At 37.7% G+C, this 22,764-nt stretch overlaps 1 protein-coding gene and 1 pseudogene across 4 annotated transcripts in view; one reads left to right on the forward strand and one right to left on the reverse strand.

The window, feature by feature from the left end:
- The window catches only part of Zfr (zinc finger RNA binding protein), a 63,176-nt gene that overhangs the window by 26,249 nt on the left and 14,163 nt on the right, over window positions 1-22,764 (forward strand). For 3 of the 4 annotated variants that reach the window (XR_007831183.1, XM_051150976.1, XM_051150977.1), the window contains 10 exons: window positions 1,166-1,413; window positions 4,355-4,546; window positions 5,011-5,302; window positions 7,784-7,980; window positions 9,935-10,054; window positions 11,492-11,637; window positions 15,056-15,218; window positions 16,725-16,930; window positions 18,529-18,679; window positions 20,925-21,066. Coding sequence is in view for 3 of the 4 variants with exons in the window: in XM_051150976.1 (XP_051006933.1) it covers window positions 1,166-1,413; window positions 4,355-4,546; window positions 5,011-5,302; window positions 7,784-7,980; window positions 9,935-10,054; window positions 11,492-11,637; window positions 15,056-15,218; window positions 16,725-16,930; window positions 18,529-18,679; window positions 20,925-21,066 (1,857 nt within the window). In the remaining variant the exon portion in view is untranslated. The remainder of the gene's footprint in view (window positions 1-1,165; window positions 1,414-4,354; window positions 4,547-5,010; window positions 5,303-7,783; window positions 7,981-9,934; window positions 10,055-11,491; window positions 11,638-15,055; window positions 15,219-16,724; window positions 16,931-18,528; window positions 18,680-20,924; window positions 21,067-22,764) is intronic. The other variant, XM_051150978.1, reaches the window with a different exon arrangement.
- LOC127194079 (uncharacterized) lies at window positions 13,597-13,696 on the reverse strand (annotated as a pseudogene).

Here is a 22,764-nt window from a genome sequence, read left to right on the forward strand (position 1 = left end):
TTGGTTATTATAGATTAGCTTTTAAGAACAAACGGCTATGCCTTCATACTCGTTCTCTCCACTCTCCATTCTCCGTTCTCCATACTCTCTGTACTGAGCATTGAACTTAGGTTCAGTCTACTGTGCCATCTACTGCTGAGCAGTAATTGTAGCTCCAGGTTTCTGTAGTTTGTGCTGTTTTGCCATCTTGGTCTTCTTTACTTCTTGCCCACCTATTATATATGGCTGGGGGTATGGGAACTAGGCAGCACACTGGATTTCAAGAAACTGGTAGACTTTTACTTTTTAAACATGCTCATATATAAACTGAACAACTGCAAACTTAAAGTTTATACATTTAAAGCATGTGTGTCACTGAACATTGAAGTTTATGTATGTCACCCATCACCATAAAGTGTTCATCAGTATAGACTCCCAACAGTGTAAATTTACAGAATCTATATATTAAATCACAACACCATGATGCTACGTTATGTTTTGGAGGAAAGAACAGTGTATTGACTCTTGTTCTGTGGTCTTGTAACTGTTCTTCATTTACTAAGCTTTGTTTCCTTGCCTCCTAAACCCACTTGTTTTTTCTTGTTTTTACCATTTGTACAATCTGTAAGTTGGTCAATGGGACCTAAATTTCTGGTGTCATATATCTTATTCTCATTATCTGTTATTCTCTTAATTTATCCGATCTTAACCTTATTTTTGGTTGTAAGCCTAGCCTTTAATATCTGAGCCATCTCTCCATTCTAAGTCTTACTTTATGAAGCGCTTCTGAATTTTTCCTACTTTAGATTCTTCTTCAAATCCAGTATTTTGTGTAATGTGTTCAAAGGGTCAATAGGTTCTGTAACCACACAATTGTCAGGCATGTTCCTGTGGTTGAACAATAAGCATCTTTTAAGTGAAAGACTAAATCTTACACTTACCTTACACACCATCATAGCACCTGATGTTTCAAGTAAATATTTAAGTAACTTGGTGTAGAACACTGGTAAGTTTTGTGTGTTGGGGGGGGTGCAGACATTTCATGATGTAAGACATATAAATACTGTAAATATGCACATGTAAATCTACCTTTTGTTGGCATTTGTTGAATTTAAACTTACAACTGACATTTAATTTGTCCTTTTATAATCATATAACATAATCTTTGTTTCGTTTTATTTGTAAGGTACATCTTATTCAGGTTATGAAGCAGCCGTATATTCAGCTGCGTCTTCCTACTACCAACAACAGCAGCAGCAACAGAAGCAAGCAGCAGCAGCTGCTGCAGCAGCAGCAGCAACAGCTGCCTGGACAGGGACCACCTTTACTAAAAAAACACCATTCCAAAATAAACAACTGAAACCAAAACAGCCTCCCAAACCACCCCAGATTCACTATTGTGATGTTTGTAAGATCAGCTGTGCTGGACCACAGGTACTTATATTGTGTATTTACCATGAGTCTCCGTGGTTATTTTTCATAGTTGAGTAGGGCTGGTGTTCTAACTCGTGTGCCTACAGAGCACATTCACATTTGTGTATTCTACAACTAACGATTCACCCATAGATCAAAAATATGCATGTGGAAGACTGCATTTGTGCAGAATACCTAACACTTTTTTCTCTTGTTATTTTTCTAAACCATACGGGAGAACTGTTCAGTAGGATTTACTACAAGTTTTATAAATAATGTAGAGATTTTAATGTAAGCAGGGAAAATCATAGATTATATGCAAATAATTTTGCTATTTAATTTTAAAATTTGAGCATGCTTGGATTTTGGTCAACAATTTCCTGCAGACACTGAGAGAGAGCTGTATTTCACTAAACATTTCTTTAAAATTTGTTCGTATTGAAACACAAAAGTGATCATCAAGAAAACAGTAAAAGTGAGTGTAAGTGTATGGAAAGTGAGGAAACTTAAGCCTCCTACTCTTTTTAGGATGCTTTGCTTTTTATATAAAACTTCTCTAAGTTTTTTAAAGTTCAAATTAACCTATAATTTTAAGGATTGTATTTCTAATGAGACTTTTCTACATGCTTTATAGTCTGTAACTTTCTTCATGAAGGGACTTGGAACACTAGAAGTAAGAAAGGTGTAAGGAAGATCAACTATAGTGCTGGGGATATAACTCAGTTGGTAAAGTTCTTGCCTATATACTGGGCCTTAGACTCAAATCCCCACACCGACATAGACCAGACATGGTAGTTGCTGTGCACCTGTAATCCCAGTACTTAGAGGTAGAAATTCAGTTATCCTTGGCTATGTGTTCAGTTTGAGGCCAGCCTGTATTAGAGGCCCTGTCTCCCTTTAACTTGCCTAAACAAAGGTTAACCTAGGACAAATTTGTTTTGATAATGATCCTACCATCTTACAATGTGTGATTCAAGCATGGGTCTGTTAATGAGTTCATTCCTTTCTAAACTTTACTTGTTTTGATTATGAGAGAGTCCATTTTTTGTCAAGTATGGGGATATACTGCTATAATCCCAACAAATTGTACATCAGAAATAGGAAGATAGCAAGTTCAAGGCCAGCCTAGCCTGCAAAATAAGAGCATGTCTTTAAAAAAAGTTTTTATATAAAACTTTACATAAGCGTTGGCTAGAGGCATAGTGGTTATGAACACTTGGTCTTGCCGAGGGTCTAGGTTGGATTTCCAGCACATATATGCTGACTAACATAACTGCAGTTCCAGAAGAAGATAGGATACACCGTTATTGCCTTGCCTCTGAGGGTACCAGGCATATATGATTCCCTCCCCCCCCCCTTTTTTTTTTTAAGATTAAAAAATTTATGTGGGGAGAATAGATCAAATTTGACTCTTCACATTATTTCTATATTTCCAACTCTGTTCTACCAGTATATTTTTTGTTGTTGCTTTTTGGGGGAGGGGTGTCTTACTATGTAGCGCTGCTGCTGCCGCCCCTCCCAGAACTCACTATGTAGATCATACTGGCCTCAAACTCACAGGCATCTGCCTGCTCTGCCTTCCAAGTGCTGGGATTAAAGGCATGTGCTACTATGCCTGGCTTATATATAATTTTTAATTTACTGAATTCTTACTTTAATACATAACTCTTGAATATTTTCTCTTTGTGTGTGTGTTTTCTGAATTGCTGACACCTAATTAGAGTAGTAAAATATATGCATTTGTATTCATTTTTACGCAGTTTATTTTAGATTCTAATGATTGTCAACACATTCAATTTTTTAAATAATATAAATATGCCTCTTTATAAAGAATGATTATCATGCTGTAGTGGAATGATTACTATTGTCATTTTCTGCCCAGTGTTGTGTAAGTTCTTAAAACTACAGGCAGTTATCTTAAATTCTTTTTTGGATTTTCGAGACAGAGTTTCTCTGTGAAGCCTTGGCTATCTTGTATTTGCTTTGTACACTAGGCTGGCTTCGAACTCACAGAGATCCACCTGCCTCTGCCTGTTCCTCCCTGAGTGCTGGGATTACAGGTGGGCCATTGTACCTGTCTAGATTATTGTATATTCTGTCCATGAAATGCTTTGTAATTCAAAGCTAGTGGGTTAAAAGTAAAGAAAATAGCTCAGTTGATAAGTGTTGGCTTTGCAAACAATGCCACTGTGTTTGGTTGTATTTTTTTTAAACCTCATGTGGCCTAAGCTTAACATACTAGTGTTTCTTCAGAAAGGAGAGATAGGCAGATCCTTGGCATTCCCTGGATGGTCTCAGGAAAACCTTGTCTACAAAATGGCTAAGTTAACTTCTTGAATAGAAACGTAGGTTGTGCTTGCCCTGTGCTCTTCAGGACCCATATACAGACTATTGAATAAATGTGTTCTTAGAAGGTTAGAGGTGTATGCTGGGCCTACATATGTACCTGACTTAGTCCTTGGCAACAAATAGCAAAGTACTCTCATTAAACTACAGAGAGCTACAATTCATACAGAATCTCTCATGCTCTGAAGTGCTTTTAAAACAGCAATTCTTATTCATGCTTCCCTTATTCGCTCCCCTCTTTCATTTATTTTGAGACAGTTTATTGTTACATAGCCCAGGACAGGCTTAAACCTAATGATGTTCTTCGTTAGCCTACTGAGCACTTAGATTACAGGTCTGCACGACACATTTACCATGTACTCTTTGTTGTTATTTTGTTTGGGGGTCTGTTTTTAGGTTTTTTTGAGACAGGGTCTTACCATGTAAATGGCTGGCCTGAAATATAGTCCATGCCGGCCTCAAACTCAATGCAGTTCTGCTCTGCCTACTGAGTACTACGATTAAAGATAATGTGCCACTACACCCAGCTTATGATCCATTTTTAAATGAGTGTTAGAGGTCTGAAAATTGAATAGAATGTTATAGAAAGAAAATTTGTACTTTTTGTTCAAAACAGACTTATAAAGAGCACTTAGAAGGACAGAAACATAAAAAAAAAGAAGCCGCATTGAAAGCCTCTCAAAATACCAGCAGCAGCAACAACTCAACTCGTGGGACACAAAATCAGCTACGTTGCGAGCTCTGTGATGTGTCTTGTACAGGAGCAGATGCATATGCTGCCCACATTCGTGGTGCTAAGCATCAGAAAGTAGGTGTTTGCTCCCCCTCCCACCCACACACACACAGCCTTATGTCTTACTCTACTTTCACTTTTCAACAAGGGTTTGAAAAACAATGACTACAATTTTTGAAACTTTTGAGTGTATTATAAATAAACCTTGTTTATGTTAACATACGTCAAGGTAATATCAAATACTCATTGCTTAAAAGAGACACTCTAGAGAACCTTTACATTGAATTAAACCACTTGCTTTACAATTTGGGACTAATTCATTTGTCTTGATTAACTACAGATTGATTTGCTTATAGGCAAGTCCTTTAATCAATAAACACAGATGTTAAAAATAATGAGTTTTGTCTGTAAAACCATAATTGAAAAAAATAGCAAAGAAAATTACAGTTTTGATTCTCATTTTATAATCTCACTCAGACAAACTTTTTAAAAAATCAACACATATGAGTTTCCTGACAGGTGTGCTTTTTGTTTTGTAGGTGGTTAAATTACACACAAAACTTGGTAAACCTATTCCTTCAACGGAACCAAATGTTGTTAGCCAAGCTACTTCTTCAACAGCTGTATCTGCTTCAAAACCAACTGCCTCTCCTTCAAGTATTGGAGCAAGCAATTGTACTCTGAACACGTCATCAATTGCAACTTCTTCAGTGAAAGGTCTTTCAACTACAGGAAACTCGTCTCTTAATAGCACATCCAACACTAAAGTATCAGCGGTACCTACTAATATGGCTGCCAAGAAAACATCTACACCCAAAATAAACTTTGTTGGCAAGTACTAAAGATTGATTCTTTGTGTTCCTCCTAACTCTGTCAGGGTGGTTTTTTTTCTCCACTGTGTTCCTGGCTGTTGAACCCAGAACCTGGTGTATGCCAGGCAGGCAAACACTGTACTACTGAACTGCTTCTGTACTTCCTAATCAATCCATAGTCTACTACCATTTTCTGAAACCTTGTAGGACTTACCAAGGTATCTAACTACTTAGAGCCAAGCGTCTCTCACACCTCTAGTACCAGAACTTGGGAGGCTGAGTCAAAAGGATTGCCACAAGTTTGAGACCAGCCTGGGTTTGGTTCCAAGCCAGCATAAACTAATAAGAGAAAAAGTGTCTCAAAAATATAACAAAACAAACAGACCCCTCCCCCCCCAAAAAAAGCAAAACAAAACCCAGCCCCTGTCAAATCCACTAGTTTTCAGTTTCATCCTGTTGACTGCCTTAACTTAGACTTGATATAATTAGCTGGTATGCTGTAAAACCCAAGATGAGTCTTATTTTTCAGTATATCTACGCCCACTCATTCTTGTTTTGGAATATCTTACTGATTCTCTACCTACACGATTGTTAAATGACATTATTCCTAAAATTATGGTTTTGCGTCTCATCTGTGCACAGCAGTATTCCTAGATGGTTTCATGCATTCTAGTGTATGCAACTATAAAATCTGGCAAATTCAAAATCCCACCTGAGTTTGAGAATCATATTTTGGTTGCTTGCTGACCATCCAGTAGATACTCCCTTCCCGTTGTGTCCCATCACAAGAGTACTACAAAATACTCATGAAAATGACTGAGGTTTTTTTTTTTTTTCTTTTTTCTTCCTGGTTTTTTTTTTTTTTCTTCCTTTCTTTCTTTCTTTCTTTCTTTTTTAAAGGAAAGCTTCACTAACATTATTTCTTATTAATTGCCTCCCCTATTGCTGTTTTCCTGTCATCCTTACAGTGCCTCTGGTAAAAGTTTTCATTGCTATTTGTTTTTCAGGCCTTTAGTTTCTTCTTTAGAGCTCAATTTCTTATCATTTCTAGTCTCTTGAAAATAATCTGTTCTTGTTAGCATGCCTTCTCTTTTAAAATCTTCATTGGCCTTTATATTTAGGATAAAGTATTTCTGACTATGTCATGTAAGCCTTCATAACTGACTGGTACCTTCCTTCTTATCTTCATGTTACTACCTGGCAATAGCTGATGCTAAGTTACTGACTCTTCAGTTTACTGCAGTCTTAAATTTTGTTGCTACACTCTCTTACCCATGCCGTACTTTCTCTTTAGAAATTATTCTCTTAACGTCTTTGGCTGTTTCATTCTGGTTAGTCTTCTCTCAAAGCCCAGTTCAAATGATAAACCCTTTGCGAAATCCCTTCTAACCAGAAGGGGTAAAGGCCTGTGACTACTGTGCTTCGTTCCTACAGTGTTCAGTTCCTACTTGGCTCAGGATATTATAAATGCTTGTAACTTCCTTTTTAAATACAGTTTTGCTAAAGTTGTCCTTTGACAATTTTCTCCTTTTGTACAATGGTCTTGTTTCTGTAGCTACTTCTTAAAATATATTTGAAAGAGGTTTAAGAGTAGATCATTGACAGTGTGTTATTCTCTTGAGTAATGTGTTAAATTTAATTGGCTGTAAAGAAAGCAGTCATTTGTAGTTTTGAGGTTATATTTTGCTTTTGGTTTTTTGGTGTTTTTTCTTTCAATTCACACTTTTAATTTAGAATAAAAAACAAATCTAGGTTTGAAAGATCACAGTCGGTACACAGCACTGCCAAGCCTAATGACTCAAGTTCAATCCCTGATACCCATGTAATAGGAGAGAATTGACTCCCTCAGGTTTTCTTCTGATCTTCACATGTGGTTAGGGCCCACATGGGCCAGATATGTGGCTCAATTGATGCTTGCCTAACATGTACAAAGCCCTGGGTTCAAGTCCCATCCCCACATAAAACCCACATAATTATAGGTGACACACACCTATAATCCCAACGCCTGAGAGGTAGAGAGAGAACTGCTACAACTTTTAGGCCAACCTGACCTACGTACTGAATTCAGAACATGCTTGTCTACAGCCTGAGAGCCCTCATCTCAGAGATGTGGGGCAGGGGGCGGAGCAAGGAAAAAAGCACTATGGGGGGCTAGATATATACTGTTTATTAATCACAGTTTAGAGAGCTCAATACAAACATAAATTACATTGTATCCCTTTCTTTTCAGGTTTCTTCTATTCAGTTTGGATGCTAACTGTTAGGAGAGAACCAAGATGGGGTTTGTGGCTCTGATTGTATGTTGTGAGAGAAGGGAAAAACTTCGGAAATGTGGTTCATTACTAGGTTACAAAAAGCAATATAGTGTACATAGTTTTCTTTTCATTCTAATCTGTTCTGGATAAAGTTTAGCCAGCAGTAGTTAACTAAGTTTTCATCTTAACAGGTTTATACATTTATAAAAATAAAGTTACTGTAACTTTTTCTTTTGCTTTTTTAGGTGGTAACAAGCTACAGTCAACAGGAAATAAAACTGAAGACTTAAAAGGAACTGAATGTGTTAAAAGTACTCCTGCTGCCTCTGCTGTGCAGATTCCAGAAGTAAAGCAAGATGCAGTATCAGAAGCAGTCACACCTGCATCCCTTGCTGCTTTGCAGAGTGATGTACAGCCAGTGGGACATGACTATGTAGAAGAGGTATAGATGAGTAATCATTGCTCTGAGGTTGGGCAAAAGAGAAAATGGGTCACTCTGTTGCAGACACACTTAATGTGTAAAACCAAACTGTACCCAGTTATATTTTAGATTTCTATTACTTATAAAATTAAGATTGCTGATCTAATATATACCATTCAGTTGGTTTCTTGAGCTGATTAGAACATTTCCTGTTTTATAGATCAGTACAGTAAGTGTCACAACAAGGGAATATCACAGGCTTGAATAAATAGTTGCTACTAACAGAAAGATTATATAGTAGTGTAGTCTGACACTATAATTTGATTTCACTCTACTGGAAAGTGTGTATAACTTTCCAAGCTCTAGTGTGTCTATAAAACTGGGGTGTTTGCCCAACAAAATTGTGATAATGAGACAAAATTGAGTGAATGCCATATAGTCAGATTTGATAACTATTTGCACTTTAATCTGTTTCTCTATACAAAGAGATTACATAATATGTTGAGGCCTTTGTTTATAAAGGGACACAGCTAGTAATTTATAAATGACCATATCTTACAAGGTAAGATTTGGTTACCTTTTAAAGTGTGTTCTCGGACATTCACATGCTGGTAGGAGTGGAGAGTGGTCCAGCCGCTTTGGAAATGGTTGGAAAGTTCTCTAGAGTTACACATATGCGTATCCCATAATCCAGCTGTTCTCTGTGGAAATGAAAGCATCTGTCCACATAAATTCATGTTTGGAAATGCTCCTGGCACCTTTACCTGTAATATGTCCAACAAGTGACTGGGAAAACAAACTAGTATATTCATATATTAGAGTACTATTTATGGGCTGGTAAAATGGCTTAGTGTGGGTACAGGTGCTTGCCATCAAACCTGATGACCCAAGTTTGAGCCTCCAGACTCATGGACGACAAAAACTCACTCCCACAAGTTGTCCTCTGACCTTAACATGGTGCTCTATGATAGGCTTGTGTGCACACGAAGAAACATAGAAATAAATAAATAAATGTATGTAAAAATAAAATAAAGTGTGTTCTCAGATATCTTTATTTCTAATGACTTGGTTAATATAGATAATTTCATTCAAGTAGTCTTGATAGCACAATCTGAATTTAAAAGTAACATCTCTACGTTTTTCTCACTGTGCAGTTAGAAAAAAGTGCATCTTGACTTTGCATATGCATGAAAATTTTGATCTTTGAGAAGTTTCTATACCAAAATTGTTTGTTTTTTTGTTTGTTTGGTTGTTTGGTTGTTTGTTATAGTCCTTTTCATCTCCCAAGAAGCAGGTGATCTGTGTTGAGTTTAAGTCATCTAGCTATATTAGGAAAGCATGATTGACTCCTATGGGGCCAGCAAGCATTCACTCATGGATGGTGCAGGGCCTCATAGAGCCAGGCTACTCCTTGCAAATCTGTTGGCATTTGCTGACTGCTGAAAAGGGCTGAGAGATCATTATCTTCAGTGATGTATTACTGGCACCTCGCCCATGCTCCTGTAGATAAATGTATACGTATTGCGCATGCAGGTGGCCCAGTTAAATCTTGTAGATCACAGAACAAAACATGAAATTATAAAAGAAACTTACTAAGTGGGAGGAGAGTTGATGAAGATGGGAATGAAGAATAGAGGATGGCATATGATCAGACTATTGTATCCATGTAGGAAATGGTCAAAGAATTCATAGAAATGCTTCAAAAAGTAAATCTAAATGCTTACAGACAGACAGAGAGTAAAGTAGAATATAGTTTACAAAAGCGAGTATATGCTGATATTCATCCCAGTCCCGGTGTTTGTCTTTTTAAGAAGTTAGACCTGGGCAGTTGAGGCAGAGACAGGTGGATCTCTGTGGGTTCAAGGCCAGACTGGTCTACATAGAGAGTTCCAGGACAGCCAAGGGTACAACAGTGAGACAGTGCTTCAAAGTTTACTTCCAAATTGATCAAAGGTTCTATTTTTTCCACACTAAGGTACGAAATGATGAAGGGAAAGTCATTCGCTTCCATTGTAAATTATGTGAATGCAGCTTTAATGACCCCAATGCTAAAGAGATGCACTTAAAAGGACGAAGACATAGACTTCAGTATAAAGTAAGTAACTGCTAACCATTGTCCTTTTAGGTTTTTAAACATTTTTTTTATTTGTATGTGTATTTTGCCTGCATGTAAACCTATGCTCTGCATGTTTGCCTATTACCCAGAGAAGCCAGAGGAAGGCATTAGATCCTCTGGAACTGGAGTCAAAGACTACTGTAGGGCAACATTCTGTTCAAGGAATCAAATCAAGATCTTTTGGAAGCACAGCCAATGCCCTTAGCTTCTGAACCAGCAGTCTCTCCAGCCCTTAGTTGTCCTTTTGTAAAACAATGGAAACATTCTATATGTATCTAAACACAACACACCTAGTGAATGATCTTCCATTCTAAAATTAGCATTCACTTTGATAGAATAATAGTATAACCCTAAAAAGTAGAATCTAGAAAAACTAATAAATTGCTTGGGTCAAGAAGTCATGTACTGATAGTTACTTCATATTAAATGTAAGGAATGCTACTTCACCTACCTCCTTTATGTTAAAATTCTCATATAAAATTCTCAAAAACGAGAAACAGCTGGGTGTGTGGCACACGTGGAGGCAGAGGTAGGCACATCTCTCTTGAGTTCTCGGCCAGCCTAGTTTACAAAGTGAGTCAGTACAGCCAGGGCTGTTACACAGAGAAACTCTGTCTTGAAAAAAACAAAACAAAACAAAAAGAAACCAGTGAGTGTCTATGTCACAAAATTTGTAACTCTAAGTCTCTGGTGAAGGGCTTTGTAAAATTAATGTGATTAGAAATGGTTTTGGATGCAGGCAGTGGTGTTGCACACTTTTACTCCTAACACTTGGAAGGCAGAGGCAGGCAGATCTCTGAGTTTGAGGACAGCCTGGTCTACAAAGTGAGTCCAGACAGCCAAGGCTACGCAGAGAAACCCTGTCTCAGGGTGGGGGTGGGGGTGGGGCCGCGGATTGGTTTCAGAAGCCAGTTGTGGTGGCGCATGCCTGTGATCCAAGCACTTGGAGGCCAAGGCAGGCAAATTTTTTTAGTTCAAGGCCAACCTGGAGTACAAAGTGAGTGCAGGACAGCTGAGTCTACACAGAGAAACCCAATGTCGAAAAACCGGGTGTAGTAGTTAGCGCATGCCTTTAATCTCAGCATTCGGAGGCAAAGACAGATGGATCACTGTTGAGTTCCAGGACGGCCAGGGCTACACAGAGTGATCCTGTCTTGAAAAGAAGGGGTTGGGGGGGGGCAGGTAAAGACACTTGGCACCTGTCTGATGGCCTGGGTGTGATACTTGGAATCCATGTGGTAGAAGGAGAAAACTTATTTATGCAAGTTATCCTCTGATCTCCACACATGGCACTGTTTGTACATAAGAGTGCATGCATGCACACAGACATTAAATACACAAATAAATTGCTTTTAATGAATTAAGTTTGTTGAAGGGGCCTGCTCCTTTTTAAAAATGTATTATTGGTATTAACAGAAAAAAGTAAATCCAGATTTGCAAGTAGAAGTGAAGCCCAGTATTCGAGCAAGAAAGATTCAAGAAGAGAAAATGAGGAAGCAAATGCAGAAGGAGGAGTATTGGCGGAGACGAGAGGAGGAGGAACGCTGGAGAATGGAAATGAGGTACTGCTTTAAACCTTGAGTTCTATGGCAGTAAGTGAGTCTTCTGCCTTAAAAAGAAAACCTGTTCTGTGAATATGGCTTCCATATTCAGACTTAATGTATGTGCTTTCAGTGTTCATTGAGATCCTAAGTCAAGAAAGATGTGCTAAATACACTTTTATTTCATTTTTACTTGGGTATGAAGAATTTCATAGTGGTGGCTCACACTTTTAATCCCAGTAAAGACATGTGAGTTCAAGGCCGGGCAAGGCTCTGTCTCCATGAAAAAAAGTGATAAATGGTATTATATATTAAATAATCTGAAAAGATTGGGAATTGTAGAGGTACCTCAGGGAGGGGTTAAGCGCACATGCCACTCTTGCAGATGACCTATTTTTGGGTTCTAGCACATCAGGTAACTGACAACAACTGGCTGTAATCCAGCTGCAGAGGGATCCTGGATGCACTATCTGAGGAAGTGTCTTACTGTGATAAGTGTTCTCTCTAGAACCAGTAAAATCTCGTATTTAAACTGTATAATTTAGTTACAAGATGTTGGCATATGCACAGTTGAAAAGTAGTCACCACTATCAGTTTTAGAATATTTCATCACTCCTAAAAGAAATGATAACCCCATTAACAACCATCTCCATGTCTTCCATGTTCCCCATCTCATCTCAGTACCATGAACCACTCATCTCCTTGCCATCTTTATAAATTCTATAGATTTCATACCAGTTTTAACTGATGCAGTAGTCTTTTGTGTCTGGCTTCTTTGATTTTCAGTGTTTCCAGGGTTGTGTGTGTGTCTGTGTGTCTGTGTGTGTTGTGGTAGATGTGCAGTATGAATGTTTATGCACATGCATGCATAGCCTGTTATTCCCTGACTTATTTCCTTGAGGCAGATCTCTCGTGGAACCAAGAACTATACTTGGTAGCCAGCAAGTCCCAGTGATCCTGTCTTCACACATACCCCTCCCAACACCCACACTGTTATGTTTTAAATACTTTATTATAAAGCTGCTTATTCATGGGGCTGGAGAGATGGTTTGGAGGTTAAGAGCACTGTGTGTTCTTCCAAAGATCCTGAGTTCAATTCCCAGCAGCCACATGTTGGCTCACAACCATCTACAATGAGATCTGGTGTGTAGGCACACATGTGGACAGAATACAGTATCAATAATTTTTTTTTCAAGACAGAGTTTCTCTGTGTAACCTTGGCTGTCCTGGACTCGCTTTGTAGACCAGGCTGGCCTCAAACTCGCACTGATCTACCTGCTTCTGCCTCCCAAGTGCTGGGATGACAGGTGTGCACCACCAGGCCCAGCAAATCCCCCCCCCCCTTTTTTTTTCTTAAGCTACTTATTCACATTTTATTAGGTATTACCTTTAGGTTTCAGTGATAGATAATGCATAATTTCTTTTATGTACAGTAAAAATTATATTCTTTTTTAATTTGGGCCTTTGTAATGTATTGGGAATTCTTTCTATGACAAGATCATATAGTTAAGCCTCTTTTATTCATATATCAAATATGATTATCTTAGGTACATACTCAGTGCTTGGAAATGTGTTCATATGTTGACCATGTGTTTATAAACATAACTAAAATTCCTTTCCTTATGTAACTATTTTTAGGAGTAACAAACACTGGACTAAACATGATTTTCTAGAAATTTTGAGCTATTTTTTATTCTTTTTTAAAATTTTCTCAAGTAACATAAAAATATTCCACCAGTCCTTACATGCCCTAAAATACACTGCTTATTCCTAGTAAGCACACACCTTTTTACTTTAGATAGATTTGTTAGAATAGCCTATTGCTACATGGATTCTTTTGAGATAGCTATTGAAATTAAAAGAGTTAGAACCAAGCCAGAACAAAAATAGATTTGGAAAATGTTAATGAGTGAGGAAGAGGCTCTATGCTAGATAACCATGTTCCAAGTTCATTAACTGTTGTACTGTATGGAATGCTTTACGAATTTGCTTCACAAATTTGCGTGTCATCCTTGCACAGCACCCATGCTAGTCTTCTCTATCTTTCTAATTTGAGTATATGTGCTGCCAAAATGAGCACTACTAAGTGTTTTATTTGATATTATACATCAAATATATTCGTGATTTTTTTTTTTTTTTTTAAACTGAGCCAATAGCCATGAGGTTTCACAATTACTCGGGTGACTTTGGCAATACAGCCTATATTCTTTTTGGCAACACTGAGCCACAGACAGGTATCTATAGCCAAGGATTTGCCCTCTACTTTTATAATCTGCCATTACCCTTGTGTTTCCCCAGCAATGAAATTGTGGGTTGCAACTGTTGGTCTTCGTAGCAGAGAAATATTTTGCACTCCCTGTATAGAGAACTTTACTGATTTAAAAAAGAACACAATTCAGTCTAAGAAGATGGTAAGGATTTGAGTTTGAATCCCCAGGACCAATGTAAAGCTGGACCTGGTGGTTCATATCTGTAATCCATGTCTGTAATGGGAGGCAGAGACTGGAGAATTCTTGGAAGCTAGGGGCAAGCTAGCCTAACATGTGCAGCAGCAAAACAATAGAATGTCTCAAACGGGAAGGAGGGGCCAATACTAAAGGTTGTCTCTGACCTGTGCATGTACACACACAATCTTTTTAAAGACAAAAGAAAAAAAATAAAGAAATGAGTTCATTTCTTCTGAGGACATGAAACAAATGCCAGAAAATCCTGTGTATACAGTGGCTCTTACGTATATATTATTGGTTGAGCTTCCTCGGTGTAGGTGTGTGGATTTATAATCTTTACCTTAAATGATTCAAGTAAGCTGAAGTTTGTGTTTTCTGTTGTACTTTGTTCTTGAGGTAAGGTGTGGTATTCTCCTTTTCTCACTATTGTCTCTAGTTTTTACTCTATTTACTTCTCAATGAAAAATAAACAACGGGAGGCCAGAGAGATGGTTCAGTGGTTAAAAGTACTATCTGTATTTCCAGAGATCCTGAAATCAGTTTCCAGCAACCACACTGTGGCTCACAACTATCTGTAAAATGATCTGGTGGCCTCTTCTGTCATGCAGGCATACATACAAATGGAGCAGTCATATGCATGAATAAATAAATCTTTTTTTTTTTTTTTTAATAAATAATGGAAATAGGGGGAAAAGTACAAAGGTGGTTTGAGTAGATTTTTCTTAAGGATATTTTTGTGTGTGTGTGTGTGCTTATGTACCATCGTCAGGGATATGTGCTACTATGCATGAGCAGAGGTCAAAGGACAACTTTCAGAGCATCTGTTCTTTCCTTTGATTTGGGTTCCAGGGGTGGAACTCAGGTCATCAATCTGGTGCAAGCACCTTTTCTGCTGAGTCATCTTTCTGGGTTGATTACTTAAGGTTATGTCCTTGTTGATAGAATTTCTTAAGCTGTAGAGGTTGTTTTTTAATGTATCGTTTATGCATCAGGCGTTATGAAGAAGACATGTACTGGAGAAGAATGGAGGAAGAACAGCATCATTGGGATGATCGCCGACGGATGCCTGATGGAGGCTATCCTCATGGTCCTCCAGGCCCATTAGGTCTTTTGGGAGTCCGACCAGGCATGCCTCCCCAGCCACAGGGTCCTGCAGTGAGTATCTGTTTTGCTCATATAAGGGATGAGGGTTTGGGGTTTTGTTTTGTTTTGTTTTTTCAAAACAAGGTTTCTCTGTATAATAGCCCTGGCTGTCTTGGAACTCTCTTTTTGGTTTTTTGAGACAGGATTTCTCTCTGTAGCCTGGCTGTCCTGGACTTGCTTTATAGACTAGGCCGGCCTTGAACTCACAGCGATCCACCTGCCTCTACCTCCCGAGTGCTGGGATTAATGGCATACGCCGCCACCACCTGGCTTTTGGAACTCTCTTTGTAGACCAGGCTGGCCTTGAACTCACAGAGATCTGCCTGCCTCTGCCTCCCAAGTGCTGGGATTAAGGGCGTGCGCCACCATTCCAGGCAAGGGATAAAAATTTAAATCTTTCAAAATTAGAAGATGTTTTGTGGGCTGGAGACATGGCTCATAGGTTAAGAGCACTGACTGCTCTTCCAGAGGTCCTGAGTTCAATTCCCAGTAACTACATGGTGGCTCACAACCATTTATAACGTGATCTGATGCCCTCTTCTGGTCTGCGGATGTATGTGTAGGCAGAGCACTATATACATAATAAGAATAAATAAATCTTTTTCTTTTTTTTAAGATGTTTTGTGAGCTGATTTTTAGATTTAACAATGTCATCAGTTTTTGTCTTGATTGTATTTTTAGTCTTTTTTTTTTTTTTAAGATTTATTTATTTATTTTATTTTAAAAGTGCTCTATCTGCATGTACACCTGCAGACCAGAAGAGGGCATCAGATTGCTGTATAGATGGCTGTGAGCCACCATGTGGTTACAAGGGCTTGAACTCAAGATCTCTGGAAGAGCAGACAGTGCTCTTAACCGCTGAGCCATCTCTCCAGCCCTTTAGGCCTTCTCTTAAAGATGCCTAAGGTTAATGTTCTTATACCTAAGAAGTTGGTCAAGTTTCCTTTGCTCTTCTTTATTTTTAGTGCTTGCTAAATTCTGGATGCAGAGCTACTTTTGATAAATATTTTATACATAAGAGATTTATCTTTATTTTTCCTTTGAGCAGAAGGAACTTAGAATGTTAGAAGTAACTCTGTTACCTATTCTTTCTCATATTAGTACAGTGTCTGAGCAATTGTATGTAAACTTATTACTGTTACTGAAAGCTAGGTGAGTTTCAGATCACTGAAAAACATTTACAAGGAGAGACATTAGCTCACCAGTAGTAGAGCACTAGCATTTGGTATTCTGTTTTCGAGTATAGTACTACCAATTTTTAAAAGCATTTTCATAGTTTAAGTTTTATATACATAAATACATATTCGTCATACATACACAGGTACATATTTATACGTAGGTAGATAACAATTTTGCTTTAGGAACAGAGATGGTTACACTTTCGTTGCATTGAAAAAGGAAAATTTTTAAGTCGATATTTTGCTTAATTGCCTTTCTGGTAAAGCTGGCAAGTATATGTATACGTGAAAATTTATAATTTTCTTTCATTCAGAAAAGTAACCTTTTTTCTCTCTCTAGCCCTTACGTCGCCCTGACTCATCTGATGATCGTTATGTAATGACAAAGCATGCAACCATTTATCCAACTGAAGAAGAGTTACAAGCAGTTCAGAAAATTGTTTCTATCACTGAACGTGCTTTAAAACTTGTTTCAGACAGTTTGTCTGAACATGAGAAGAGCAAGAACAAAGAGGGAGATGATAAGAAAGAGGGAGGTAAAGACAGGTGTGTTTACAAATTACTTACCATTTTATTCCTTTGCATGGACAGTTTCTACTATGATAAAGATTAACAAGGTGGGTAAGGGGCTTGTGAAGGGGCTCAACAGTTAAGGATGCTTGCTGCCCTAGTTCTAGAGTACCTGGGTTCAGTTCCTAGCACCCATGTCAGGCAGCTCACAACCAGCTCCTTCTCTGGCCTCTGGGCACCTAAACGCATGTGGCAGACGTACACAGAAAATTGGTGTTAGTGCACACGTTTTAACTATATTTGTGTTTTTGTTAAAATGATTAGTAAACATTTCTAATACCACCAGTTTTTATGTAGTTGTGTTGTTTTGTTTTTTGTTTTTTTTTTTTTTGAGACAGGGTCTTTGTCCTGGACTAACTTTGTAGACCAGGCTGGCCTCAAACTCACAGCCATGTACCTGCCTCTGCCTCCCATGTGCTGGGATTAAAGGCGTGCACCACCACCGCCTGGCTTTATTGTTGTTGTTTTTTGTTTTTTTTTTTAACAAATTAAATGTTATTACAAAAAAAAAAAATTAAATGTTTCAAAGCAACCCTTATAATTTTTCAGTTGTATCCCAGCTGTTACTTTCTGGTTTTCTTTGTGCCTTGTGTCTGTCACCCACTATTTCCGTGCCTTTTAAAAGTATTGGCCATAAAGCATAAGTTAACCAACCTTTAACATCTTTCTTGTTTATGCTTTTCTAATTTCTTCTTTCCGCTTTGGGAATATTTTTTGTATAAGCGTTTGCCTGACAATTCTGACTTGTAAACTAAAGCACAGAGGCTAGGTGTTTGGGCCACACTCACAGCCTAGCACACGGAAGCAGAAGCACAAGGGCCACAGTCTGACATCAGCCTGTATCATGGTGAGGTTCTAAAGGGTGGACAATCTGTTTCAGTTGTCCATATGCAAGATTATGCCTTGATTTTTTAAAAAAAAGATTTATTTGTGTTTGTATGTGAGAGAGTGTATATGAACAGGTGTGCATATAGAAACCAGAAGAGGGCATCCAGTCCCATGGAGTTACAGGTGTTTGCAGAATACAGACTGTTATGTGGGTACTGGGATTGGAAGGCTGTTCCTCAGGAACAATCACCCTTAACCACTGAGTCATATATCCAACCTTATTTATTTATTTTCATATGCAAAAGCAAAGAGCCTTTATTCTGCAGAGATCCAGTGCACTGGGGTCCTTGCCTGTGGAAAGTAAGATGGCGAAAGACCCATCTTGTTGAGCATGCAGAGTTAGGGAGGTTCCAAAGTGGGTTAGGTAATCTTTACTTCTGTCGGCACAGATCAGGAACAAGGGTACAAGTACATCTGGGATTGTTTTGGGCTCTGGTCTAGGGCTAGGGGGCTCTCTGAACTGGTTCAAACTAGTAGATGTTCTTGAGGCTATGTGACTGGATTTATTTTTTAATGTGTGTTGTTTATCTAAATGACCTATAGTTTAAAATACTGTGTATTTTCCCAGTATAGTGAAAGGGAATTTTCAATAGTGCAAAAGTCACTTAATTTACTATTATGTTCAGAGGAAATCACAGTTCTAGTTGAGAAATGTAATATTTTAATATAAGTTGATTTTGCTACAGAGCTCTGAAAGGGGTGTTGCGAGTAGGAGTGTTAGCAAAAGGATTACTTCTCCGAGGAGACAGAAATGTCAACCTTGTTTTACTGTGCTCGGAAAAACCTTCAAAGACATTATTAAGCCGTATTGCAGAAAACCTACCCAAACAGCTTGCTGTAAGTATCATGGAAACATTAAATTTACTCTTTGTCTAGATCAGAAATTTTTGTCAGGACTAACTGTGCTTCAGTTTAAACCTCAGCCATTTAATTTTTGGCTTGGCTTTCCATAATGAAAAGGTTGGGGCTCCCCCCCACCCTTATTTGTGCAAATTGATGAAACCATTTTCTGCTTCATCTTTTGGGGTTTTGCACTGCTTGTAATTTGGCAGCAAGCCATCTTGCTACTTTATTTTAAAATGAAAAATTTCAGAATATGCCCAGTTTTCCAAAATTGGACTTAAGATAAATCATAGCAGAGAATGATTTTTTTCTTTTTGGCTTAGGGGGGGTCGTTATTTTTCGAGAGTGGGTTTCTCTGTAACCTTAACTGTACTGGACTCGCTTTGTAGACCAGGCTGGCCTTGAACTCACAGAGATCTACCCATTCTCTGCCTCCTCCCAAGTGCTGATTTGTTCATATTTTATTTCCTGAATATGTATATCATATAATACATAGCAGTCAGAGAGGACAATATATATGGATCAGCTGTCTCCTCCCACTGTGTGGGTTCCAGGTGTCAAACTTAGGTCATCAGGCTTGGTAGCAGCAAGTGCTTTTTACCCACTCAGCCATCTCAACTAACCTGATTTGTGGGGGAAAAAATGTTTTTAAAGATCATGTATATCAAGCTTAATTTTTTTAATTCATTAATCTCTTAGTTGAATGAAATTTTTAATATAATTAAATTATTTCTTACTTGAATTTGTCTGGCTTTATTAATACAGTAGTCTCTCTGTACTCTTGGAAAGATGTCGGGAGAGTACCTGACCCCCAGGATGACTGAAGCCTCAGATAGTATATATATTCTGTCTTTCCTACTCCAGCCAGAAGTCCAGCTCTAGGGGGATCCAACACCCTCTCTGACCAGGCACACATGTGGTACACAGATACATAAGCAAGCAAAACACATGCACATAAAATAACTCCTTAAAACAATAATAAAAGTACTAAACAATAATCAAAGGTACTTTTGATTAATTAACTGTTAATCAAAAGCAAACTCCTTGCTCTTTGTATATAAATAGGTAAGATAAATTAATCATCATTGTCATTAACATTTAACTAGTATTATAAGTTCTTAAGTTACAGGGCTGGTGGGGTTGCTCAGACTTGCTGCCAAGTCTAATGGCCTGAGTTCACAGTTCACACACTCCCCAGGGCCCACTTGGTGGTGAAAAGAAAGAACTGTTGCAAGCCATTCTCTGGCTCCACTCATGCACTATGGCATATGTACAATAATAAATTGAAATCTTTTTTTAAATTAACAACCCAGTATGTGTTAAGTATAGTAATGTTAAAGTCACAGAGGATGAGCAGTAGGAGCAGTAGAGTCAGGCTCCCTAAGGTGCTGGTACTGTAATGATGAGATATGATAGCTAGCGATCGACATTCAGAATGTTAGATGCACCATGGCTGCCAAATACGAATAGCCAAAGCACTATGAATGTAACATTTATATAATTCCTGATTGTTTCATGATTCTTCTTTCTGTCGGTAGTTTATTGTATATATGTGTAATGATATAAATGTATATGTAAAAAATGAAAATAAAACAGTAGTTAAAAAAAAGAAAAAAGTATAAATAAAAGCTGGGCATGGTGGTGTATGCCTTTGATCACAGCACTTGGGAGGCAGGTGGGTAGATGTGAGTTCAAGGACAGCTGGGTCTACAAAAAGTTTCCACGACAGCCAGGACTACACAGAGAAACACTATCATAAAACAAACAAACTAAAGTCTATAAATATGAGATAAATAATAGTTTTGGCTTTTTTTTTTTTAATTCATCAGTTAAAAAGACATACAGACACGTGTACAAGTAACTCCTATTAAAGATAATGGAATAATTAATTAGAAACACTCAGACAGTGACTCGCAGCCATCGGTAACTCCAGTTCCACAGGATCTGTGCCCTCTTCTTTCCTCTGTGGGCAGTAGGCGCACATGTAGTCAAAATACTCATACATACAAAATAAGTCAATAAAAAGTTTTAAAATTGTGGAAAATACTAGTTCCACAAAGAATTCTGAAAATGAGAAATGGGAAAAGGTTAATGCTAGGGTAATCTGGCATGTGTTTTTAGAAGGAATAGAATCTAGTCTTTGAAGAGTAGGTAATACAACAACTAAAGCTACAATAGAACTATTTTTGTCTTTTAGTGAAAAAGATTCAACTAATTTCTTTTACCCTTCATTACACAGGTGATAAGTCCTGAGAAGTATGACATAAAGTGTGCTGTGTCTGAAGCAGCAATAGTTTTGAACTCGTGTGTGGAACCCAAAATGCAAGTCACTATCACCTTGACATCTCCAATTATTCGAGAAGAGAACATGAGGGAAGGAGGTTGGAAAGCCAATTAAATATTCTGTTAACTTTTTGTTTTCCATTTACCTGCCCTTTATGATGGCATTAAGCCCTAGAAGGCAACATGCTGGCATTGCATACGAGTTTGTAGGTTTAACTTACTCAGCAATCAGGTTTGCTTTAGATCATTTCTAACAAAGTGAATGCTCTTCTTAGTAATGTACAATTCTAGAAAACATTTATATTATGTGATTGGTTTTCTTGACATTTTTTTCTTTCTTTTCTTGCGGACCTCAGATTTCTGGAAAAAAACTTCAAAAATTGTGTTTTACATAGTTGACACATAGAAAAAATTTAAATGCTTGTTAATAACTAGGGTCCACATTTAACTTTTACTAAAACAACCTTGGTCTTGCCTTGCTTGTTTAAAAAAAAAAAAAAAAAGATTTTTTTTTTTTACAAATTGGCAAACTGTAATACATACTTAAAATTATTATGTATATAGTCCTGGATTTGGCCTGTCCTGAAGTCAATATTTCTAGTTCTCTGAGGTTGTTGTTTGGTTTTGCGTACTTTCATAAATGCAGAACATGCTGATACACATGGATTTGGGCATTTGGCCTGCATAACATGCTGCTCTTAGCAAATGATGTGGATAATGAGCACAGTACAGTTGAGGGCTTTGGTGTTTGGTTTTTTGGTTTTTAAGCTGAATTTGCGTTGGTAGACCATGAAACACTACTGGTGCCAGCAATGTTGCTTTAGGGACTATTCTGTAACATTTTCAAAGCTTCCAAAGCTTTTAAGCCAAAAGCATGATCAGTGTCTGCAGTAATGTTGGTTCTCTTGTTTTATGGGTCAGATAAAATTTACTTTGTTTCCTTTCATGTTTTTAACCATCTTAAGTTGTTGAAACTGGAATTAAATTTTACGCTGTTTGTAAAACATTTTTAGGGGAAAGAGATTATCAATTACTGTTCTTTAATTTTTTTTTTTTTTAAGACAAAGCAATTGTTTTTAAGAAACTGAGCTTTCTATAGCCCAAGAAAATAATATTTTAGTCAAAATTTCATTAGGAGACATGTCTGATTTTGTATACTTCATATGTACACCATATTAGCATTTTAAGGGTTGTATCTCTATATCCTAAAAAAAATACATGAATTTTATGTAAAGGATCATTTATATGAACGTGAATTTCCCTCAAGGTCTGTCTGTCCATGTTGCTGAGCAAAGTAGTTCCTGAGTCAATTTGGCCAAGTTGTATGTAGCATATGATCCTTTACTTTAGTTTTTAAAAATTTAGTATGAAGGCCGGGCAGCGGTGGTCCACACCTTTAATCCCAGCACTTCGGAGGCAGAGGCAGGTGGATCTCCATGAGTTAGAGGCCAGCCTGGACTACAGAGTGAGTTCCAGGACAGCCAGAGCTGTTACACGGAGAAACCCTGTCTCAAAAAACAAACAAACAAATCTAGTACGAGATATTATAAATTAATATTTAGTGTAAAATTATGCTCTTGTAACCATTTAGCTTTATTTCAGAATGCTTCTGTGTATTTAGCCTCAGCTCATTATCAAGCCGTTTTATAAGTTAATAGTGTCATGCGTGTATAAATTTTTTAACATGCCCTTTCTAAAGGAAACAAAATTACATTTTTGTCTGACCCAGACCGAGATAGAATTACAATTCTGAATTTTATAAATAATGATCATGAGGGAAGTGTCAGCCTAAAATT

This window comes from Acomys russatus, chromosome 9 (genome assembly GCF_903995435.1).
Source record: "Acomys russatus chromosome 9, mAcoRus1.1, whole genome shotgun sequence".
Lineage (NCBI taxonomy): Eukaryota > Metazoa > Chordata > Mammalia > Rodentia > Muridae > Acomys > Acomys russatus.